At 33.9% G+C, this 18,989-nt stretch overlaps 1 protein-coding gene across 1 annotated transcript in view; it reads left to right on the forward strand.

The window, feature by feature from the left end:
• The first annotated feature begins 652 nt into the window (after positions 1-652).
• Positions 653-18,989, forward strand: part of LOC106666942 (thyrotropin-releasing hormone receptor-like) — a 30,468-nt gene continuing 12,131 nt past the window's right edge. Inside the window, exon 1 of the mRNA XM_024227735.1 lies at positions 653-809. Within this exon, the coding sequence (XP_024083503.1) occupies positions 658-809 (152 nt within the window). The 5' untranslated portion in view covers positions 653-657. The remainder of the gene's footprint in view (positions 810-18,989) is intronic.

Below are 18,989 nucleotides of genomic sequence, written 5' to 3' on the forward strand. Positions count from 1 at the left end.
AAAATAAATAAATTTAAAAAAACATTAAATTGTTTAATCACCATCTAGAAGTGTAATAACATTATTGCACTCAATCAGATGAATTCACAGGAATTTCAAATTTTTTGGATTGAGGATAACCAGAGCGTGGATTCATATGCATTAAAAATCATCAAATATGCCGCATGATTTGCACTAAAAATATTAAAATACATAGGATGATTTTCAGGGACATCACCCAATCAATAACCAATTAACCAATTTTTCATTAATATTTAAAATACACTGATAAACAAAATAAACACATCATCCTTAAATTTTACTAAACTTAAACATAAAAACATAAAATTATTTGTTACGATATGTGTAACAATATCAGGTTTATTTCTATGTATAATAAAAGTATAAGTGAAAGTTTTATAATGATTACACAGAACTATACGAAAAAGTAAATCGAATACTAGAGCCACAAAAAGAATGCATGTTGAAACAAAAATTAATATATTGGCACAATTTCTTTATTTCGTTCTCATTTTTGTAGCAATACTTAGCTGAACATATATGAATGAATGTTAAATTTTATTAATCTTGTAATGCCAGAGCACATAAATTAATTTTTTAGTTTATCAGTTAAGGTAAGAACATTGATGTTTTTCTTTGGTGTTTTAGGTGGTTAAGATGCTGTTTGTCGTCGTTGTAGTTTTTGCTGTACTCTGGCTGCCGTACAGAGGGATGCTAGTGTACAATTCGTTCGCCGTCCTCTTCAATGGGCCACCTTTTATGGATTTGTGGTTCCTCATGTTTGCCAAGACTTGCGTTTACATTAACAGGTGTGTGCATGACAATTTCTTATTGACTATCGACTTAATAAAATGCAAATTGAACGAATATCATTTAATTATCATTACTATCACGTTCAATACTAATATCTATATCATTAACGTTTTGTCTAGCATAAATTGCTTTTTTGACTATTATTAAGTTAAACTTCTAAAACTTAGAATTTAAATGGATAAATAACATTCTGCTGGAGGTAAAAACAATGCTAAATCCGAACGACTTGAGAATATTGCCGAAATGTTGGTCTTTCCCACCGCGCTGTCGGAACAGTCAAGCTGTAAATTTAACTACTGACAACTATTAATAGAACAATTATGTTTGACTTTTACTAGACAGGTACTCTGTGAATCTTCTAGTCGTGCCTGGAGGGTAACTTGCGGACTCGACGAAAGCGTTCTATCCTCCCGATCGGACCATCTCGATCATAATAATTTTAATTATCTCTCAGAGCATCCTTCATTGAGTATCTTACAACATTATTTGGTCCGATTTAAAAGATTAAAGGTAACTAAAACGCAGTTAAAATCGCCCACTTTTACAATTGGATTTTGTAAATAAATTTTTGAATAGTCGATCCCTTTTTTGTTGTTTTTTCTGTAAAGCTTATTTCTACCTTTTTAATGGTTTGATTTTTTTTTAATTATACCATTTTTAAGTTTCAAATTTGTTTAGTGATGGTGATAAGTGATATAGATTTGGCTAGAACCATAGCATTGATAGAAAATGTAAAAAGTCAAGCGTATGGGGCCAGAGTGCAAAACATTCCCAGAACCACGGTTCGAAGGATCTTCCATCGCTACAAAGATACTGCTGGTAGGCGTAGATCAGGTCGCAATCATGTCATATTTCAGAGAGATGAACGTTTCATTGGTGTGAATGTACACCGTAATCGGCATTGAACCGCTCGTGAGATCAAGAAACGACTTCAACTTAAAAATTCAGTAGTTTTCGTGGTCCGCTCGATCACTTAATATCTTTTAATTTATAAAGGTTTTTAGTTGAGATAAAAACTAAAAATTGAAAAATGGCAAAAAGGAGAGAAAATTCAAAAGGTGGGGTTGTATGGGCAGTTAGTGTCCGAGTTGATCGAAGCCACGATAGCACAAGTGGTAGAGCAGCCGCGTATCTAGCCGAAGATCGTGGGTTCGAATCCCGCTCGTGTCACTGACTTTTTATCTCAACTAAAAATCTTAATTAATTGCAAGTTAAAAATATTGAGCTGTCGTTAATTTTGTTTGAACCATTCCTGCATTTCCTGCACACTCGAGAAACTTCCATAACCAAGCTTGCCAAATAATAACATAAGATTAATTTGGTAAAAAAGAAAAACAATTAATACTAAAGGTATACATATAAAAAAACATTTAGTTTTATTATTTGATTTTATTATTTATAATGTAATTGTCCATCTTCCATATTTCAGGCCTGAATACAGAAAAAAAATTATTACCATTTTACTTAGGCAAAAAGCGAGTATGAGATTGCTGGAATAAATAACTGGCCGAGTAAGATAACTGACTTGTAACTGTTCTCAAGTTTTTTGAGCAGTAGAATTATTATATATATAAAATGTGCAATTTTTCGAACTTGAATGAATTCGTTTAAACTGTCATTACATGGGTAGTTATGTCGGTTCATTTTACGAATTCATAGTCCAAAAACGTAGGTATGATTCAAGTTTTTTTCGTGACATGGAGAAAATATGCAAATACAGTAATCCTTTGACATTCGCGGGTGTTTGGTTCCAGAAACCTGCCGTCAAAGGTAAATCCGCGAATGTTGAGTCTATTTTCCTATCTTATAAGGAGGGTTATGTTCCATAACGCCAAAAATTGAGATACAATTCAGAATTTACAAAAAAAACAACAGTTTATTCAAAATAAACATATATAAGCCATAACAGATTTGAACATGTTAATTTTTTGATTGTTTGAATTTTTTGATGTGCACAGAAAGAAAGAACTATTAATTGTTCGCTGTTTCGCTGAATAATTAATTTCTTTAAGAATTTCTATTTAAAGATGCGTCGAAATCCATTGCTTTAATAAGTTGGTCCCTCAAGGTTAAAATTTCCCTGACCTGGTTTCAAGAAAAGTTTTGTCTGCGCAAAAAATGTAAAAATATAACATGTCCAGAATTTTTTTTCTTTCACCAAGGGTCAAGAAGGGCTTTTCCATTATGGGAGAGGAGTTATTTTACGACACAACTTCCACGAGAAAATAAACCGAACTGAGAAGAAAGAAGGATCAGTACGTTGAAAGCAGGTAAAAGTTTTCTGAGAATCAATTAGAATCAACCTCTAGTCCATGTTTTAAGAACTATTTTCTAATCTTCTTTTTTTCCGCGAATAAAGAAATCGGACTTCCGCAAACGTCAAAACTTTCTTCATTTTTTCATACGTGAATAACGAAAAACGCAAATGTCAAAGCCGCGAGCGTTAAGGGATTATTGTATGCGAGTTTCATTTGGCTATCCTCAAAATGAAAAAAATGTAAAATTTTTCAAAACTTGTGCTTAGCAAGGCGCTTAAATAAAATTAAGTAACACATAAAATTAAGAAGAACAACATAAACAACCATATAAAAAATCAACTAGAATCAAAATAAACTTGATTTATTAATCGCCAATACGGCGCATTGCAATGCTAAACCTGAACGACCGAACAGTCATGAAGGCGTAGTATATTGGAAGCGCCTTGCTAAGGACATATTTTGATAAACTTAACGATTTTCTCCCTTCGAGTAAAATCAAATCACTTTGCAATACCTTCTACACAATCGTTATTAAAAAACCATGAGTTACACCAGTATTCGAACACTGATTCCACACAATTATTGAATATATTAACAAGTTTTTTTAAATTTTTTAAAAGGATTAACAAAATCCAAGTATATTGAATATTGAGTTTGCTCCTCAAAGTAAATAAAAACGTACGTAAAAAATATGAGAGATAAAGAAAGTAAGCGAGAGTAAGAGGGAGGGTGAGAACGAGCGAAGGTAGGGTAAGAAATACAAAGAATCAAAATAAACTTGATTTATTAATCGCCAATACGGCGCATCGTTACGTTAAACCTGCACGACGAACCGGCATGTTCCTAAAGCCTATTTAAAGTTTTAGCTAATGACTAAATTAAATTACAGCAGTATAAGACAAAGCTTTAAGAAAATGTAACCAAAATTCTTTAAAGTTTCCACTTTAAATCTAAAACCAGCTCGTAATAACCCTCAGTCTTCTACGGCTCGCTGAATTTTAAAAGTATTAAAACTAAACCCTTTGAAATGGTGTAACATCTGGCACACAAGTATAGAGAGAAGGTTGAAGGAAATTAAATTTTCAGTTTTCTCCGCAATGTTTTGAAGATAAACAATTTTAAATATAAAATAATTAAATTAGTTTAGAGATTTTTTTAAATAAGTGAACTTTATTAATTATGAATTATGACTTAATTTAGATATTTGTGTTATGGTACAAAACCAATGGCCGCCGCTGAATATAACTGTAATATAATTGTAATATACAGATTCACATTGGTCACGTACTAATGTCCCGCTGGTTTTCCTAAAACCTACTCAACCAAAAAAATTTAAACAGTGTCTTTCAACCATAATATCCTATTTTTCAAAGTTGCAATAATATCGGTCTTTTTCACTTTCTTAAAAAAAGGGTTACAAATTAACAGGTTTGTTTTCAAATGGTAATCATTTCATATTTCATTTATGGTTTCATCAAGTCGATTCGATTTTAGGAAAAATGGCTAAATTCATGGAAAATCCGTTCATAAAAAGATACTGCAAAAATAATACGTTAAATGAGAAACCACAAAAGAAACTTAACCATTGTTCTTAGGATTTTAGGAGCCGGTGATTTTGGGAAGAAGCCCGTTTGTACGTTGGATCAGAATTCCGGGCCACTGGATTTGAACCCTGGACTTACAGTAATGAGTCGCCGCCACCATTAGGTCTCATTTTAATTAATTATATTTATTAATATTATTCATTTTTTATTTATTTTTATGAATTCTTGATATTTAAATCAGAACGAATTTAAGCAAACACATAAAAGTTTATTTTTATTTGAAGGTTTTAATAAACTTATCTACAAGAGGAAAGAAAAAAAAAGTCAATTTCTTTGTTCACGTGGTAAGTAACACAACGTGATTTCAAAAGTTCCGTCTCCACGGACTAATTTGTTTTCATCGTAATAATTGTTACCAACTTAGAAACATTCTAACAATAAACAATTCTACCGTAGAATTATATAACGATAAAACAAGCAATTTTTTGTTCCAGTTTTTATATTTTTATGGCCTTCTATTTTGCTTTGCATAATCCTGGAATTTCGTTTAGAATCCTTAAAAATTTATACCAATTTATTATTTATTTGTAAGTTAAATTAAATTGTTTATTATTTAAATGTTATTATTATGTTAAATTAAATGGCTTGTTAGTATTAAGGTCATTTAATAAATTAAAATCCAGGAGGAATAAAATAAGTGCATTTACATTAACTTATCTTTGTTAAGTGAAAAAGTAATCAGCTTTATTTCAAAAGCCAACAATTCATGGAAAACTCGTCTTTTTTTTACGTAATATATTCCAACAATAAAGTGCTCGTAAAATTAAAAATCAATCTAACAAAAATTCGATTATTTCGAAAGGCGTCAGTTTTGTATTTGGTTAATGTTAATTTACGCAAAATATCGTTAAGAACCATGAAGAATTTGATGATATGTATGATTTAACAAGGCGACAACTTTAGGTATAAATCATCAATTGCCCACTTGTGAACAAAATTTATTGTTATGCAAAAAACTGCTGAAGTAATCTGCTAGAAATTAAACCACAAACCTTATTTCGTACGATATTGATTCAATTCCAAATTAGTTTTAAATAAACGACGACGGACGACTGTGCTGAAACAAATAAACGCGTTTAATGAAATCTTTCCAATCCAGTATCGTAGAGGAAGATTAATCAATATCCGGTAACATATTGCTGAAAAATTAACCTTCAAATGTCATATCCGGTATTACACTTTTCTCTCCATTTTAATTTCTTTCGTAACCCACCCTTTAAACGCATTTCACTCATTCATACGATAAATCACCTCTCGCTAGAAGATTAAAACGTTTTTTAATTTATTTAGGATTGTTCATTTTTTTAGTTTATCACTCTGCAGTGACTTATTAAATTCTTACGCCTAACAAAAGCTTTCTAAATGAAATTTATTAAACGTTTTGGATTGCATTAAGTTAGTTAGACTACATTTTTATTTTATATTTCTACTGTTAAAGCATAAAATCAGAGTCTAATTTAAGTTTAATTTAATGAATTATTCCATATTTGAACAGCATTACTCACATAAGTTTAATTGCGAAAGTCAAACAGTATGAAGAGAGAGAAGTAACAATTCCAACAAAATGCTGACAATAACAAAGCATAAGTGCTAGGAAATGGATCGTGCATTTTCCATCGATAAAATACGAGTCGCAAACGTAGGCTTTAACGCAAATGATACGGCAGTCTCCAAATTGTTCAAAACAAAATGATGATGTCTACGTAGTATCAGCACGAAGAACAAGTCGGAATATCAACGATCCAGAAAAATATGTACGAAGTTATAAAGTCATATTGGATTTTTTTCGAATCATTATTCAAACATTTTGAGAATATCGACATCTATACACGTTCGCTTAAATTGATGACATTTCTCTCGTCAAGCGTGTAATTTAACCGTATTCACAAACTTTTGCATTGGCCGGAGTAATTTGTAATGTTAAGGCCATATCCGTCGAATATGGTAGATGAGAAAACACGATTTAACACAAGAGTAACGACCTTTTTCTGCGTCACCAACGAAATATGAAGCTTTGACAACGAAATCACGGGGGAAACGATCCAATTTTTAATCGATAGCCAATTAACTTTTGCACCCATCATGCGAGGAAACTTTATCGGGCAAACATGATAGATAAGGGGGTATGACAATTCATGTACAAAAAATGCTAGAAAGACACTTTTTCCATAATGCATGGTACAATTTTCTATAAATGAAGTCCAATTTGGTTTTATTGGCTTTCCCGATCACAGTCAAACTGTTACAAAAATCCACTATTCTCTCGAATTATATCTAAGTCTGCATTAATAATAATATTCCAAGGATAAATCTATTGTAAAACAATTCATATATGTCTCATATCCATTTACTTGACCTGAACTCACTAAATCGCAACTACAGCGAGAAAGCACGACATTTCAACACACAGCATAAATGTTTACGAATTATCATAAACATTGATACGCAAATGATAAACTAACATGTAGGATAATAATTGCCGCTGTTCAGTGTATAATCAGATAATAAATAAGCAGAAGGGCTCAATGTTTAGAGGAGGAAGCATATGTTTGGAATTCAAAGATTTTGTCTTTTTCTTTTTGTTTGCTTGTGTTCCTGCAATGAGCGTTAACACGGTGGAAATTTATGCGATTTGGCACGCGCTTGAGATGATTTAAGACGATGGTGGCTATGCTTTCACGGTCTGCATTGATTTTCTCACTCGGTTGCTTCTGACAAGTTCTCCATCGAATCTCTCGTTTTTGTTATTGTATCGTATGTTATTGTATGTGTATCGGCTAAACTGAGGTTGTTCTGGAGGGTAAGGAAAAGGCGACTAAGGACGGGGTGTATCAACCTCCGGATGTAACCACCGCGGTCCGGCCCTCTGATGCTAAAAACACATTAAAAACATAATTAAAAAATTATGACATCGCGAGTTGGCCAGATCGGCGGAGAATCTTTCACGTATCAAGAGCTCTGTCGATAAGTGGCCCTTGGAAGATCTGTCATCCTCACCCGATTAAGAATAGGACAGGCGAGGTTGACACACGGACTTAATTTTGGGCCAAAGCTTGCATATGTACGGCATGCAGAGAAAGCCCGATATGTCCCACCTAATTGAAGGGTGCAATTCTTTGGCTCGATACCAAGAGCGCGTAGGATACCACCTAGGATACACCGTAGGATGAGAATTGTGCTTTAGCAGGGATGATGATCCCTTTGTGCGATTTTTGGAGGATAAGACGGTTGTTTATTGTATACAGTAAAGATAGTTTTGTGTTTTTTACGTGTTGTAGTGAGTTATTAGAGTATATGTGTCATATGACAGGGCCAATGGTGAAATATTGAATACTCCAATGACACACAATTAGGTTAGTTAAAAAATAAGTGTAAAAGGGGGTGGAGAAATATTGAGTTCTCCACTGCCCTGAGACAATGTGTATATAAATATGAAATAATATATTTAAGAGTGAGTGAGAGTGTAAGCGGGTTTGGGTTTAATAGCTAATGTGATTGCGTCTGAAATGACCTAGCTGTTGAAAGACCTAGGAGCCCAACCACGGTGGGTGGACGGATATGACCGAGGTTTGATCCGGTAATACCAACACCCCAGGTGGGGAATCTCGAGGCCCCGGTAATTTATTGTAAATTACAAAAACTAGAATTTTGCCGGTAGACTGCGAGAAATGATAAGCTCAACTCTGCACATGTGTGTATATTTCTAAACGCACATGTAAACGCAATTTATGTCCAAATTTACGCTTATACAGATCAGTAATCAATGGTCAGTAATGAGTTATATATTTAAATAAATAGTTAGAACAATATATCTAGTACAATAATAAAAACACAACAAACATTCAATAATTAAATTATTTTTATATCTCAAGGATTGCGTGATAAACGGAAATAAGCTATAAACATTTTTACAATTCAGATATGACAAATATTTCTGCTGGTTCGTTTGTCTAAAACAAGCCAATTTAATCTAAACCCTTTCAGTAATGAGCTTTTCCCCATAAAATAATTTTTTTACATTAACGACTAGTGTTAAATCATCTACTATCCTGGCTATATGGGAAGTAATATTAGATATGGCTCTATTATTTTCATATCTTTTGAATCTTACTAGATAATTCGGTACTATTGCGACTTGATTCGACGATTTCGTTGATTCCCACTCTCTTAATTGTTTTTCAAACCAGTATTAAAAAATTACATCTATTGTTAATCACTTCTAAATTAGATTGCAAAATATTGATTAAAAAACTTTATAATTCTAATTGAGTTTTATCAAATCCTATTCCGATTGTGTGAAAAATCGAGCAAAAAATAAAATTTAAATTAGTTTTTAAATAATATTTTTTTTAATTATGAAAAATATAATAAGTGGTGGTATTGTAAAATTTCTTTTTTGTAATAATTTTAATATAATAATTTTAAATGTAAAATAGCTACAATAATGGTTCTTAATTTATCTCGAATCTTAATGAATATTAATATTTTAATCAAGTTAAAATTATAATCAAATTAATTAGATAAAGTTTTATTGCGGTTGTGACCATGGTATTTTTTGAAGGTGAGGTTGAGATGGGAGGTTAGTATCCGAGTGGATCGAAGTCACGATAGCTCAAGTGGTAAAGCAGCGGCTATCTAGCCGAAGATCGTGGGTTCGAATCCCGCTCGTGACACTGACTTTTTTATCTCAACTAAAAGTCTTAATTAATTGAAAGATAAAGATTAATTAATTGAAAGATGTTATTTGGTTAATCGGAAAACGATATATAATGAATTACAAGTAATATAACAATGATAATAATAGTAAAATAATGTTAATTGTCAAAATAATGAATAGATCCAAAAATTTTGTATAAATTTATAATTTAACAGGTTGGTTCCAGAAAGTTTTATGTTTTCACCTTTATCACCTAACAAAACAATTGAGCAATGTACAAAATAGAAATGTTTGTTTCTTAGTCCCGATTTTAACAAATTATAATACATCATAGATTTCACATAAGGAAAGACAACAAAGAAAGTACAGGAAAAAGTTTAAAAAACCAAAGATAATTTGTAAGATTTTTACAAAAATAAATAATGATAAAAAGAATATATATATTCTTAATTTAATAAGTAAAAATTAAGTATACCTGCACTAAAGCTCTCCGTGGTCATTTCAATTGTCGCCGAGAATCAAATAGATTACACGATATTTGAAAAATGGCAAAAAGGAGGGAAAATTCAAAAGGTGGGGTTGAAATGGGAAGTTAAGTGTCCGAGTGGATCGAGGTCACGATAACTCAAGTGGTAGAGCAGCGGCGTATCTAACCGAAGATCGTGGGTTCGAATCCCGCTCGTGACACTGACTTTTTTATCTCAACTAAAAACCTTAACTAATTGAAAGATATTAATTGGTCAAGCGGACCACGAAAACTAGTGAACTTAATATTTACTATTATTTCCAGGGAGTGGCTGGTAATTAACCATACTATTTCTATTAGTAGTGAGGGGCTGATGGTGAAATACAGCGTCACCATCCCCTATCCTACAGTGTGGGTATTTAGGGTCGATGGCGGAATATTTTATAATAGTTACTACTATTACTAGTTACTACTAGTTTATAATTATTATATTACTTAGACTAGATTATTATTATTGTGTGTAGGTCGGTATGGACGAATGTCTGAGCATCTGGCTTAAGGGGACTACTAGCAACCCAACCGTATAACGGGGTAGGTGAACCCCCGTTAGGTATGGACCTGGGGCAGCTGTCGGAGAATGTGTGTTCGGTGTGAAGGTCCAATTACCAAAATACATTTAAAAAGTAACAAAAAGTTATTTACGAATAAAAAATTAACGAAAAAAATTAAATTTAACATAGAGCAAGATCTTAAGGTACGCTATCTTTTTATCAAGAATTTATATTCGTTTTAAATTCTATTTTTTCTACAGTTCTTAACGACAAAAATATTTTAAATTATGAGTAAAAGTATCGGATTAGAGAAAAACGCGGCCGACAGACAAATTCAGCAATAATAGGCGGACTAGGAGGATTGGAGACGATCAAGGAACCGACAATTGTTCAACACCTTGCAGACCACATGACAAAGCATCACAAAGACGTAACTGACTCTGAATTGACTTAATACAAAGGGCAGCAACAAAACAGAGGCGTAATCAAGACTCCCCTTTCCCCATATATGAGTTGCATAAAGGACAATTTCCGGGAACTCTTCCGAACCACAGGAAACATTAAATAGGGCGATTCTCATTTAAACGAAAGACCATTTGTGTCAGTAATACACTGAGCGAGGAGTACAAGGAGGAAAAATTTGATAAATTATATAATTCAGCTGGTAAAAAAGGCTTCACTCCCTTTGTGATTTTTTTGGAACAATACAAACTTGCCTATTTAAAACATTATATTCACAATCCAGTGTAGCTTAAACTGAGTGTAAAAGTAAAAAGTGTTTGTTTTTGTTGTTTCTTTCCCAGTGGTTACAATATTTTCAAGAAAAGATATAAAAGAAGCGGTAAGAAAGTGTCTCAACAATGGGACCTTGTTTGCTAAGAAGTGATTGTTGGGCTGCCAACAGACGTAGGCACGTCAATTTTGATTATAGCTCTGAATGAACCTTGATCAAACGAAGACAGTTTTAAGTTTATGTAAATATTTTTTTTGACACCACAATTAATCTTTAAAGCGTGGTTATGGTCAAAAAATATGTTTTCTAATTATGCCAGAGAATTGAGTTTTTTAACAAATTTATCTTGAAAATATGAATTATATCAACGTGTTTTTTTTTTAACTATGTATAATCAAATTCTTTTGTACAAAGTACAACGCGAGATGGAGCCAGGGTTTTAATCAAATGTTTTTGACACATTTTCCTTTGAACAGAAATGGCAGTTTCTGTCACATTCACTTTATCTTTGGTATTGGCTCATGATTCAGCGTCTCTTTAAATTTTAAAATGGATCTTTTTAATTTTTTTAAAGATACAATATTGCATATTATTGCGGGTTAATAGTATTGAATGGATCATTATGTTTTCATGTTTCTGTTTTGATTAATATAAGAAAAATGTGTACAGCAAAAGTGTATAACAAGTGTGTTACAACCCAAAGCAATAACCTTTATAACTCTCCTTTTCTCCATCCTCTGGTTTCTAATAAACAATGTACGTGTTTTCCCGACCGGGATGGTGTGGGAAGCTCTCAAATTCGATTCCTTTTGAATCGCACCGGAGTTCGTCAGCACCGTCTTGAGATGTTTAATCCAATCGCTTTTCTAGCCGTCGTCGGCATACGGCCATCGATTTATCTTTGATTCAGAAATGTGGCCTCCATTCAAAAGAAACCGACCGGAAAATTATTCAAATGAGACATCATTGTTTTCATTATGACTCACCCTCCCACTCATCAAGAAGGTCACAGCTACGAAACAGATCACTCTTACTCTCTCACAGAAATTATTGGCACTGCTGATTCAGAAAGAAATAACATGTATCGTTTTTTTACGAGAATATTTCTACCATGAGGTTATATGAAATATTGGAGTGCCGGTATTTTTGACAGAAAGCCCATTTGTAAGTATGTTTGAATGTAGGATTCGAACCCGGGATCTTTACCTTATAGTTATAAGCAACCGGGCAAGCGACGTCCCCCTAATAATTTTTATTAAAACTCATGAATTTCTGATCTCGTTTAATTTGTTTAAATAAATCAAATGTTATAAATGAAATCGTGTTAATAATTTCTATATTTAAATAACAATGATTTCATTTATTTTATTAAGCCTATTATAAATAAATATAAGAGTTTCGTAACCCAGACGTCGAAGAGGACGGAGCCCGAGATTAACTTGTTTGTTTTTGTCCGAATGCAAACATCGAGCAGGTTCGTACAAGGAGTTCTGATCTATTTGTTGTATTTATTATGTTTGGTCATTAGTGACCATTAGTGGATTATTTGGAAATCGTGAGATGCGGTCTGGTGTGATGAGGTTTCAGAAAAATACTTTCTTTATCGGGCCAACGTTTCGATCTTTATTGAGATCATCTTCAGGGCCTGGGATTTACGAGCATTGTTTGAATTTAACAAATACATTTATTGTATAAATACAAGTGAAGCATTGTATAAATTTACTTTTTTCCACATCCTACATGTATTTGTTAAATTAAACAATGTTTGTCCAGGCTCTGAAGATGATCTCAATAAAGATTGAAACGTTGGCACGACAAAGAAAATGTTTTTCTGAAACCTGCATCACACCAGACCGCATCTCACGATTTCCGAATAATTAAATTTATTCTTTCAATTAATTAAGGTTTTTAGTTGAGATAAAAAAATCACTGTCACTACCGGGATTCGAACCCACGACCTTCGGCTTGATACACCGCTACTCTACCACTTGAGGTATCGTGACTTCGATCCACTAGGGGCACTAACTTCCCATCTCAACCCCACCTTTTTTTGAATTTTTTTTATCTCAACTAAAAACTTTAATTAATTGAAAGATATTAATTGGTCAAGCGGACTACGAAAACTAGTGGAATTATATTTATTATATTTTATCGATTCATAAAAATTCTACTTATATTATTTATTTTATTTAAATTATTAACATGTTATTTATTATATTTATTTATCTAAACTTTCATGAATGTCCGGGATCCGGAGGAAGACCCCCGGAAACAAACAATGAAGAATTGATGTGAAACATAACTTATATTGTAAATCCTAAAGCAAAAAAGAACTGATGATGCACATTGGCAGTTTTATAATACGACATATAAAGCACGTAGAAGAAGAAAAATATACCCTAAAGGTTCACAATAGATGATCACTGTTACACGAACTATCTTAAGCCTTGACCAAAATGTGGGCAAAATGCGTGAAATGAAACTGGGTAGAATTATAAGCCAAACAAAGTTCAAATATAACAATGAGATCATCGACATTGGTAACAAAGGAAAAAACAGGTATAAAGTAGAATTTAAGACATCTCCAGCAGCAAACCTTTTAGTCAATTGCGGTGTGTTAAAAGACTACAACTTGACGGCCTAAGTTCCTTCACTCTTCGTCAACAAAAGAGGAGTGATAAGAAACGTAGATTACGGACTTGGCGGAGGAAGAAGTACTATCACTAATTAATACAAATATTTACGTCAAAAGTATCAAACGTGTAAAGAAAATGGAGAAAACTGATTAAAAAAAAGTACAAAAAAACCTAAGCACTTCTAGCGTATCTTTCGATTCTCAGCAATTGTCGGAAAGTGTACCCAACGGCGTAAGATGGCGGTTGTTCTGTGTATTTCCTCTGTAAGGCAATGTGTTTACGCCATAATCATATTAAAAATCAATGTCAGGCTAAAAGCAGATGTGTGGTGTATGGACTGAAGCATAGCAAAATGTGCGAATGTAAGGGAAACGTCAAAACTTCGGATAGCTCATGAATAGAATACACCAGACTTTCCGCTTCAACAAAGTTCACAAATACCAAACACAAGACCCGCCAAAAATTTCTATAACCGAAAAGGTAGAAATGATAAACTGAAAATCTAAAAAAATATGTCAAATACAGAAATTAATCACGAAAAAAGTACTCTGGCCCGGAGGCCAATTCCCACGCCATATGTTTTTTTCTGAAGATACGGACTCGTATTATGTACAAGTGTCAAACAACAAGTAAAAAATTCAATTGTTCAACCGAAATTCAAACTCCGAACTCAAGGCCGGAAGAATGGTTGTCATCAGACATAAAAGTATATGAAAGTCTAATAACAAAATTTAATAACTGACAATGTCATCCTAACCATGATACTAATTAATCTTGAAAAAATATAAATAAATACTAATAACAAAATAAAATAAAACAAAAATCGAAAACCGTATTTGCTTAAACAAGTTTTAATTATTCTCAGCACTTATAAATGTATGACTAATCAACCCGGAAACAATCTTCACAACTTCCTATAAAGTCTCAACAAACTATAAAAGAGAGGAAGAACACAGGAGAGCATCAAATACAATGATATGGTACACAGATGGCTCTAAAACAAACGAAGGAACCGGATCAGGCAGTTTCTGTACAAGCCCAAAATATGAGCAATCAATCTCATTAGGGAAGTATACTTCGGTCTTTCAAGCGGAAATACATGCCATCAATGCTTGTGCCCTGGAAAATCTTAGAAGAGGTTACACCGACAAAAAAATCCACATAAGATCAGACAGCCAACCAGCCATTAAAGTATTAGGCATGTAAAAGAATTACATCAAAACTAGTCAGTGAATGCATCCAAAATCTCCAAAACCTGGGAAAACACAACAACCTGATGATATCTTAGGTTCCAGGGCACAGGGGAATTTTGAGTAACGAGGAAGCAGACAAACTGGCCAGAGGAGGATCTGCAAGACCATAAATAGGCCCCGAACCTATCGTTGGGGTAACAAAAACAAACATAGAATCCTCCATCGCAGAATGGTTCCAAACAAAACAAAAAGAGAAGTGGATAAATTCTAGCGGTGCTAGACATAGTAAACTTATGATGAAACAAGCCTCACCAAGATTGGCAAAAACACTGCTGCAATTGGAGAGGGGGCCAAACTCAGAGGAGTGGTAGGACTACTAACCTGTCACTGGCATCTGAGATAACATCTACACAAGATGGATATATACAGCGCTGATCCCATCTGCAGATTATGTAATGAGGAGGAAACAGCCACCCATGTCATCTTCGATTGCGAAGCAACAGATCAATGGAGGTTTAACCTAACGTACAGAAAAGACTTAGGGAATCAAATTGCAGCAACAACAGTCAATGACCTGATACTTCGAAGAAGAAGGATTGAGTCTACTGACTGAACTAAGTAGGTAAAGTACAATAAGCCAGAAGGCTGCAGTGCCTGGGGAATACAAACTCCGCATCCTTGTACCCTTTCCACCATACCATACCATACCATGACTAATCAAAATTTAAAACTACTTCACTGAAATTGCCTTTCGTTAATACGAAAAATCTCGTTAGAAAAAAGAATAAAGAGGTACTCAATTGATGTGGTGCTACTATCCGAAACATAATCCGTTTAAATCCAATCAAATAATAAAATTTCGAAGTTTCCAGTTTATAAGGCAAGATCGCTATGTTGGATATGAACGAGTTGGAATTCTTATTAAGAAAGCCAAACCTTATAATAATGCCAATATAATTAACAACCTAAACAACTAAGAATTCTTACCTTCACTTTCAAAACCATTAAACCTCATCTCCTTATATAACTATTGTAAACGGGGTATAAAATTCCAGCAGTGGAATCATTTTCTGAGAAGCTTACCTCTACAAGAATTTTAGCTGGAGATTTTAAAATAAACAATGAATCTTTTGGACCGGAATGATCGGATGCAGGAGGTAGAACACTTTAGATGCTATCGAGGAAAACAATTTAATATTCATAAACGATGGATCTCCTACGCTTATGGCTACTCCAAAATTTAACAACAGGTAGGCGGTAGATCTATCTCTATTAAGTTTAGACATAGCAGGTAATGGCAACTGGGAAGTATTAAACGAAACCTTGGATCCCAATCATTATTCCATACGATTTACTCTACACAATATATACTGAAATTAAAAATTAATCTTTATCTGAAATTAAAAGAAACTCGTCTAGAAACGGGAATTTAAATCGTTGAAATTGGGGAAAATACTAGAGTTGTAGTTTATCCCAAAATGTTAAAGACACCAAATTTGAAAACTTTATAAATAAAACTTGTGAGCTGTCGATTCTTGTACTCGCAAACTTCTGAGATATGAAAACTCGTTTAAACTGTGGTGGACAAATGAATATAATAATATGCGTTTTATAATAATATTAGCAATCCTAAAATGACCGGTAAATTTTCTTTTGAGGTGCTAGAAACAGCGTTAAAATGCAACAACAACTTTGCGCCAAGAATGGACTATGTTCACTACTCTCTAATGTTCCATTTATCCGAAACATGCAAAAAGTTATTGTTAAGTCAGTACGACAACATATTAATTAATAACAATACTACTACAGTACAGTGCGAGCCATGGCCTATGGAGAATTTCAAAAAACGTAACCAAATAATATTAACAAGGTTGCGAATAGGTCACACCCGTCTCACACACGGTCACCTTTTAGCGGGTAGAAATCAAAAACGCTGCCCACTCTGTGGAAACCCGGTAACGGTGAGATACCTATTAGAGGAATATTATAAGTTAAGAGAGTACCGAGAAAGGTGTGACCTACCATCTAATCTGGAAATAGTTCTTAAGCATAACAGTGACTTCAATGATAATCTTATTAGGTACTTAAAATAGATAAATGCGTATGGATACATATAACCAACCACACGTGGTATATCTCCATTTTGCAGTGTGAATGTATTTATTAGCGTCGGTGATGAGGTAGACTGGGTGTGGCTGTGACTGAATAGGCCGTAGCTCACAGGCCCGCCAAATTAGTTTAGGTAATTATATATTTGTTGTGTGATGTGAGGGACAGGTCACTGCTATCAAGGTTGTAGTAATACTACCGACATGCTGCGACCTCTCCAATATGAATGTATTTATTAGCGTGAATATTTTGTGTAAATGGACGTGGATGTCGAGGAATATCGAGTACTCCACAAGCCCGTCAAAAGGAAATTAGTCTAATGGATGAATGAAATTCTGTACATACTGTATGAATGTATGTATTAGCACGAATGGAAGGAAGTCGGTAGGATTATGTCTATCCTACCGACTTTTTATTTAGTTGTGGGGAGAGGACCTCAGTCGTGCATCTGTACTCTGAGCCCTGCCATCTGTAGATTAGGTAATCATTTTCTTAGCGTGAGTGTGTATTGTTAGTGGGTCTGTAAATATTGAAGTATTTTTAACAAACCAAGTGAGGGATGGTAGGAACGAGCAAAAAGACACTCCTCTGGTTGGTCGGTAGGAAACAAAATGAAAAGAAGAGATATAGTGAATGAGATAGAGATAAAGTTGAAATGAAACAAAGAAAAATGCGAGAAGGTTATATACGTAAGGTGCCGGCAATGACCCGAGTAGTTCGCCGGCCGGAAAAAAAAACATACTTTATTGTTAAAGCCACATAGAAATCCACATAACCACGACTCGTACCGACCAATTATACTAGCCTCGTGTGTAAAGTAAACATACGGACGGTTAATTTGCAACCGCCTGTAGTGGTGGCTTGAAAATATAAGGCCATAAGTAAACGCACAATAACTTTCTCCCCCTCTAATAATTCATTTGTTCCTACCCTTGACTCAAGAGGAATTGTTTTATAAGCTTTTTAAAAAACCCAATCGAGGTAGTTTATTTTCGGGTAGAAGTAAAATTTGGACTATGTAATTTAAGTAAACTTTTATAGTATAGAGAAAAATCGGAAAGAGATCCGTCTCAGCACAAATGAAGCCTATGGGGTTGTACTGGAGTAGGCTGAACATCCTCCTGATAAAGAACCCCCAGAAGATCTTCTACCTGTCCAAACATCTCTCCTCTCAAAACCTCAGCACCAAAACATAAAGCAGACCTGCTTAATATAAATAAAATAAATTAAATTAAAATTTTGGGAGCGCTGCTAGCCGCAACGTGTAAGCGTAGACACGGCGTTCGTCAAGGTAAAGGACCCGGGTTCGAATACAGCGGCCCCACTGCATTCAAACCAAACATAATTACACAAAAATTCAAAAAAAACGGCATCCGAGGATTGGTTTAGATCTCTGTTATTGCATGCACTCGTAAAAAATATTAAAATATTTAAAGGGATGGCCACGTAGACCGGTTTTGGTTAAAGATAAAAATAAAATGGAGTTATTCGTATAGCTATATTTATGTTTTTATCTAGAGCCAAAGCTATTATGGGTTTGAGCTATTGAATATATCCACATCCTGTCATCCACAAAATGACGCAGTGACGATTGGAATCAAGGGTGCAGTATGCGCAATGTTTTAGTTAGGCTTTTGACCCGTTCGGAATAAATAAACTTTTAAAAAAGTTTTTCCTGTAAAAAATAAGGAAATTTAGAAAAAACAGTGGGCGTGAGAAAGATGAATAGATTATGTGGGTGGATTAACCGGATGTTGGGAAGAAATTGTAACAATTTATACTTCGTGACATGCGGCACGAACAGAAGCTGGGGGAAAAAATCTCCAAGCAAACTGTCAGAGAACATCCGTTAAACCTTGACATTAGTAGAATGACAACTGCCGGATACTTTAAAATTATAAGAAAAGTTAAAAAGCTGCGTGCGGTCCCACAGGATCTGAATGAACGTCAACAGCTGACACATCAAGAG

This window comes from Cimex lectularius, unplaced genomic scaffold (genome assembly GCF_000648675.2).
Source record: "Cimex lectularius strain Harlan isolate CLEC.00 unplaced genomic scaffold, Clec_2.1 scaffold189, whole genome shotgun sequence".
NCBI classification, from domain to species: Eukaryota; Metazoa; Arthropoda; class Insecta; order Hemiptera; family Cimicidae; genus Cimex; species Cimex lectularius.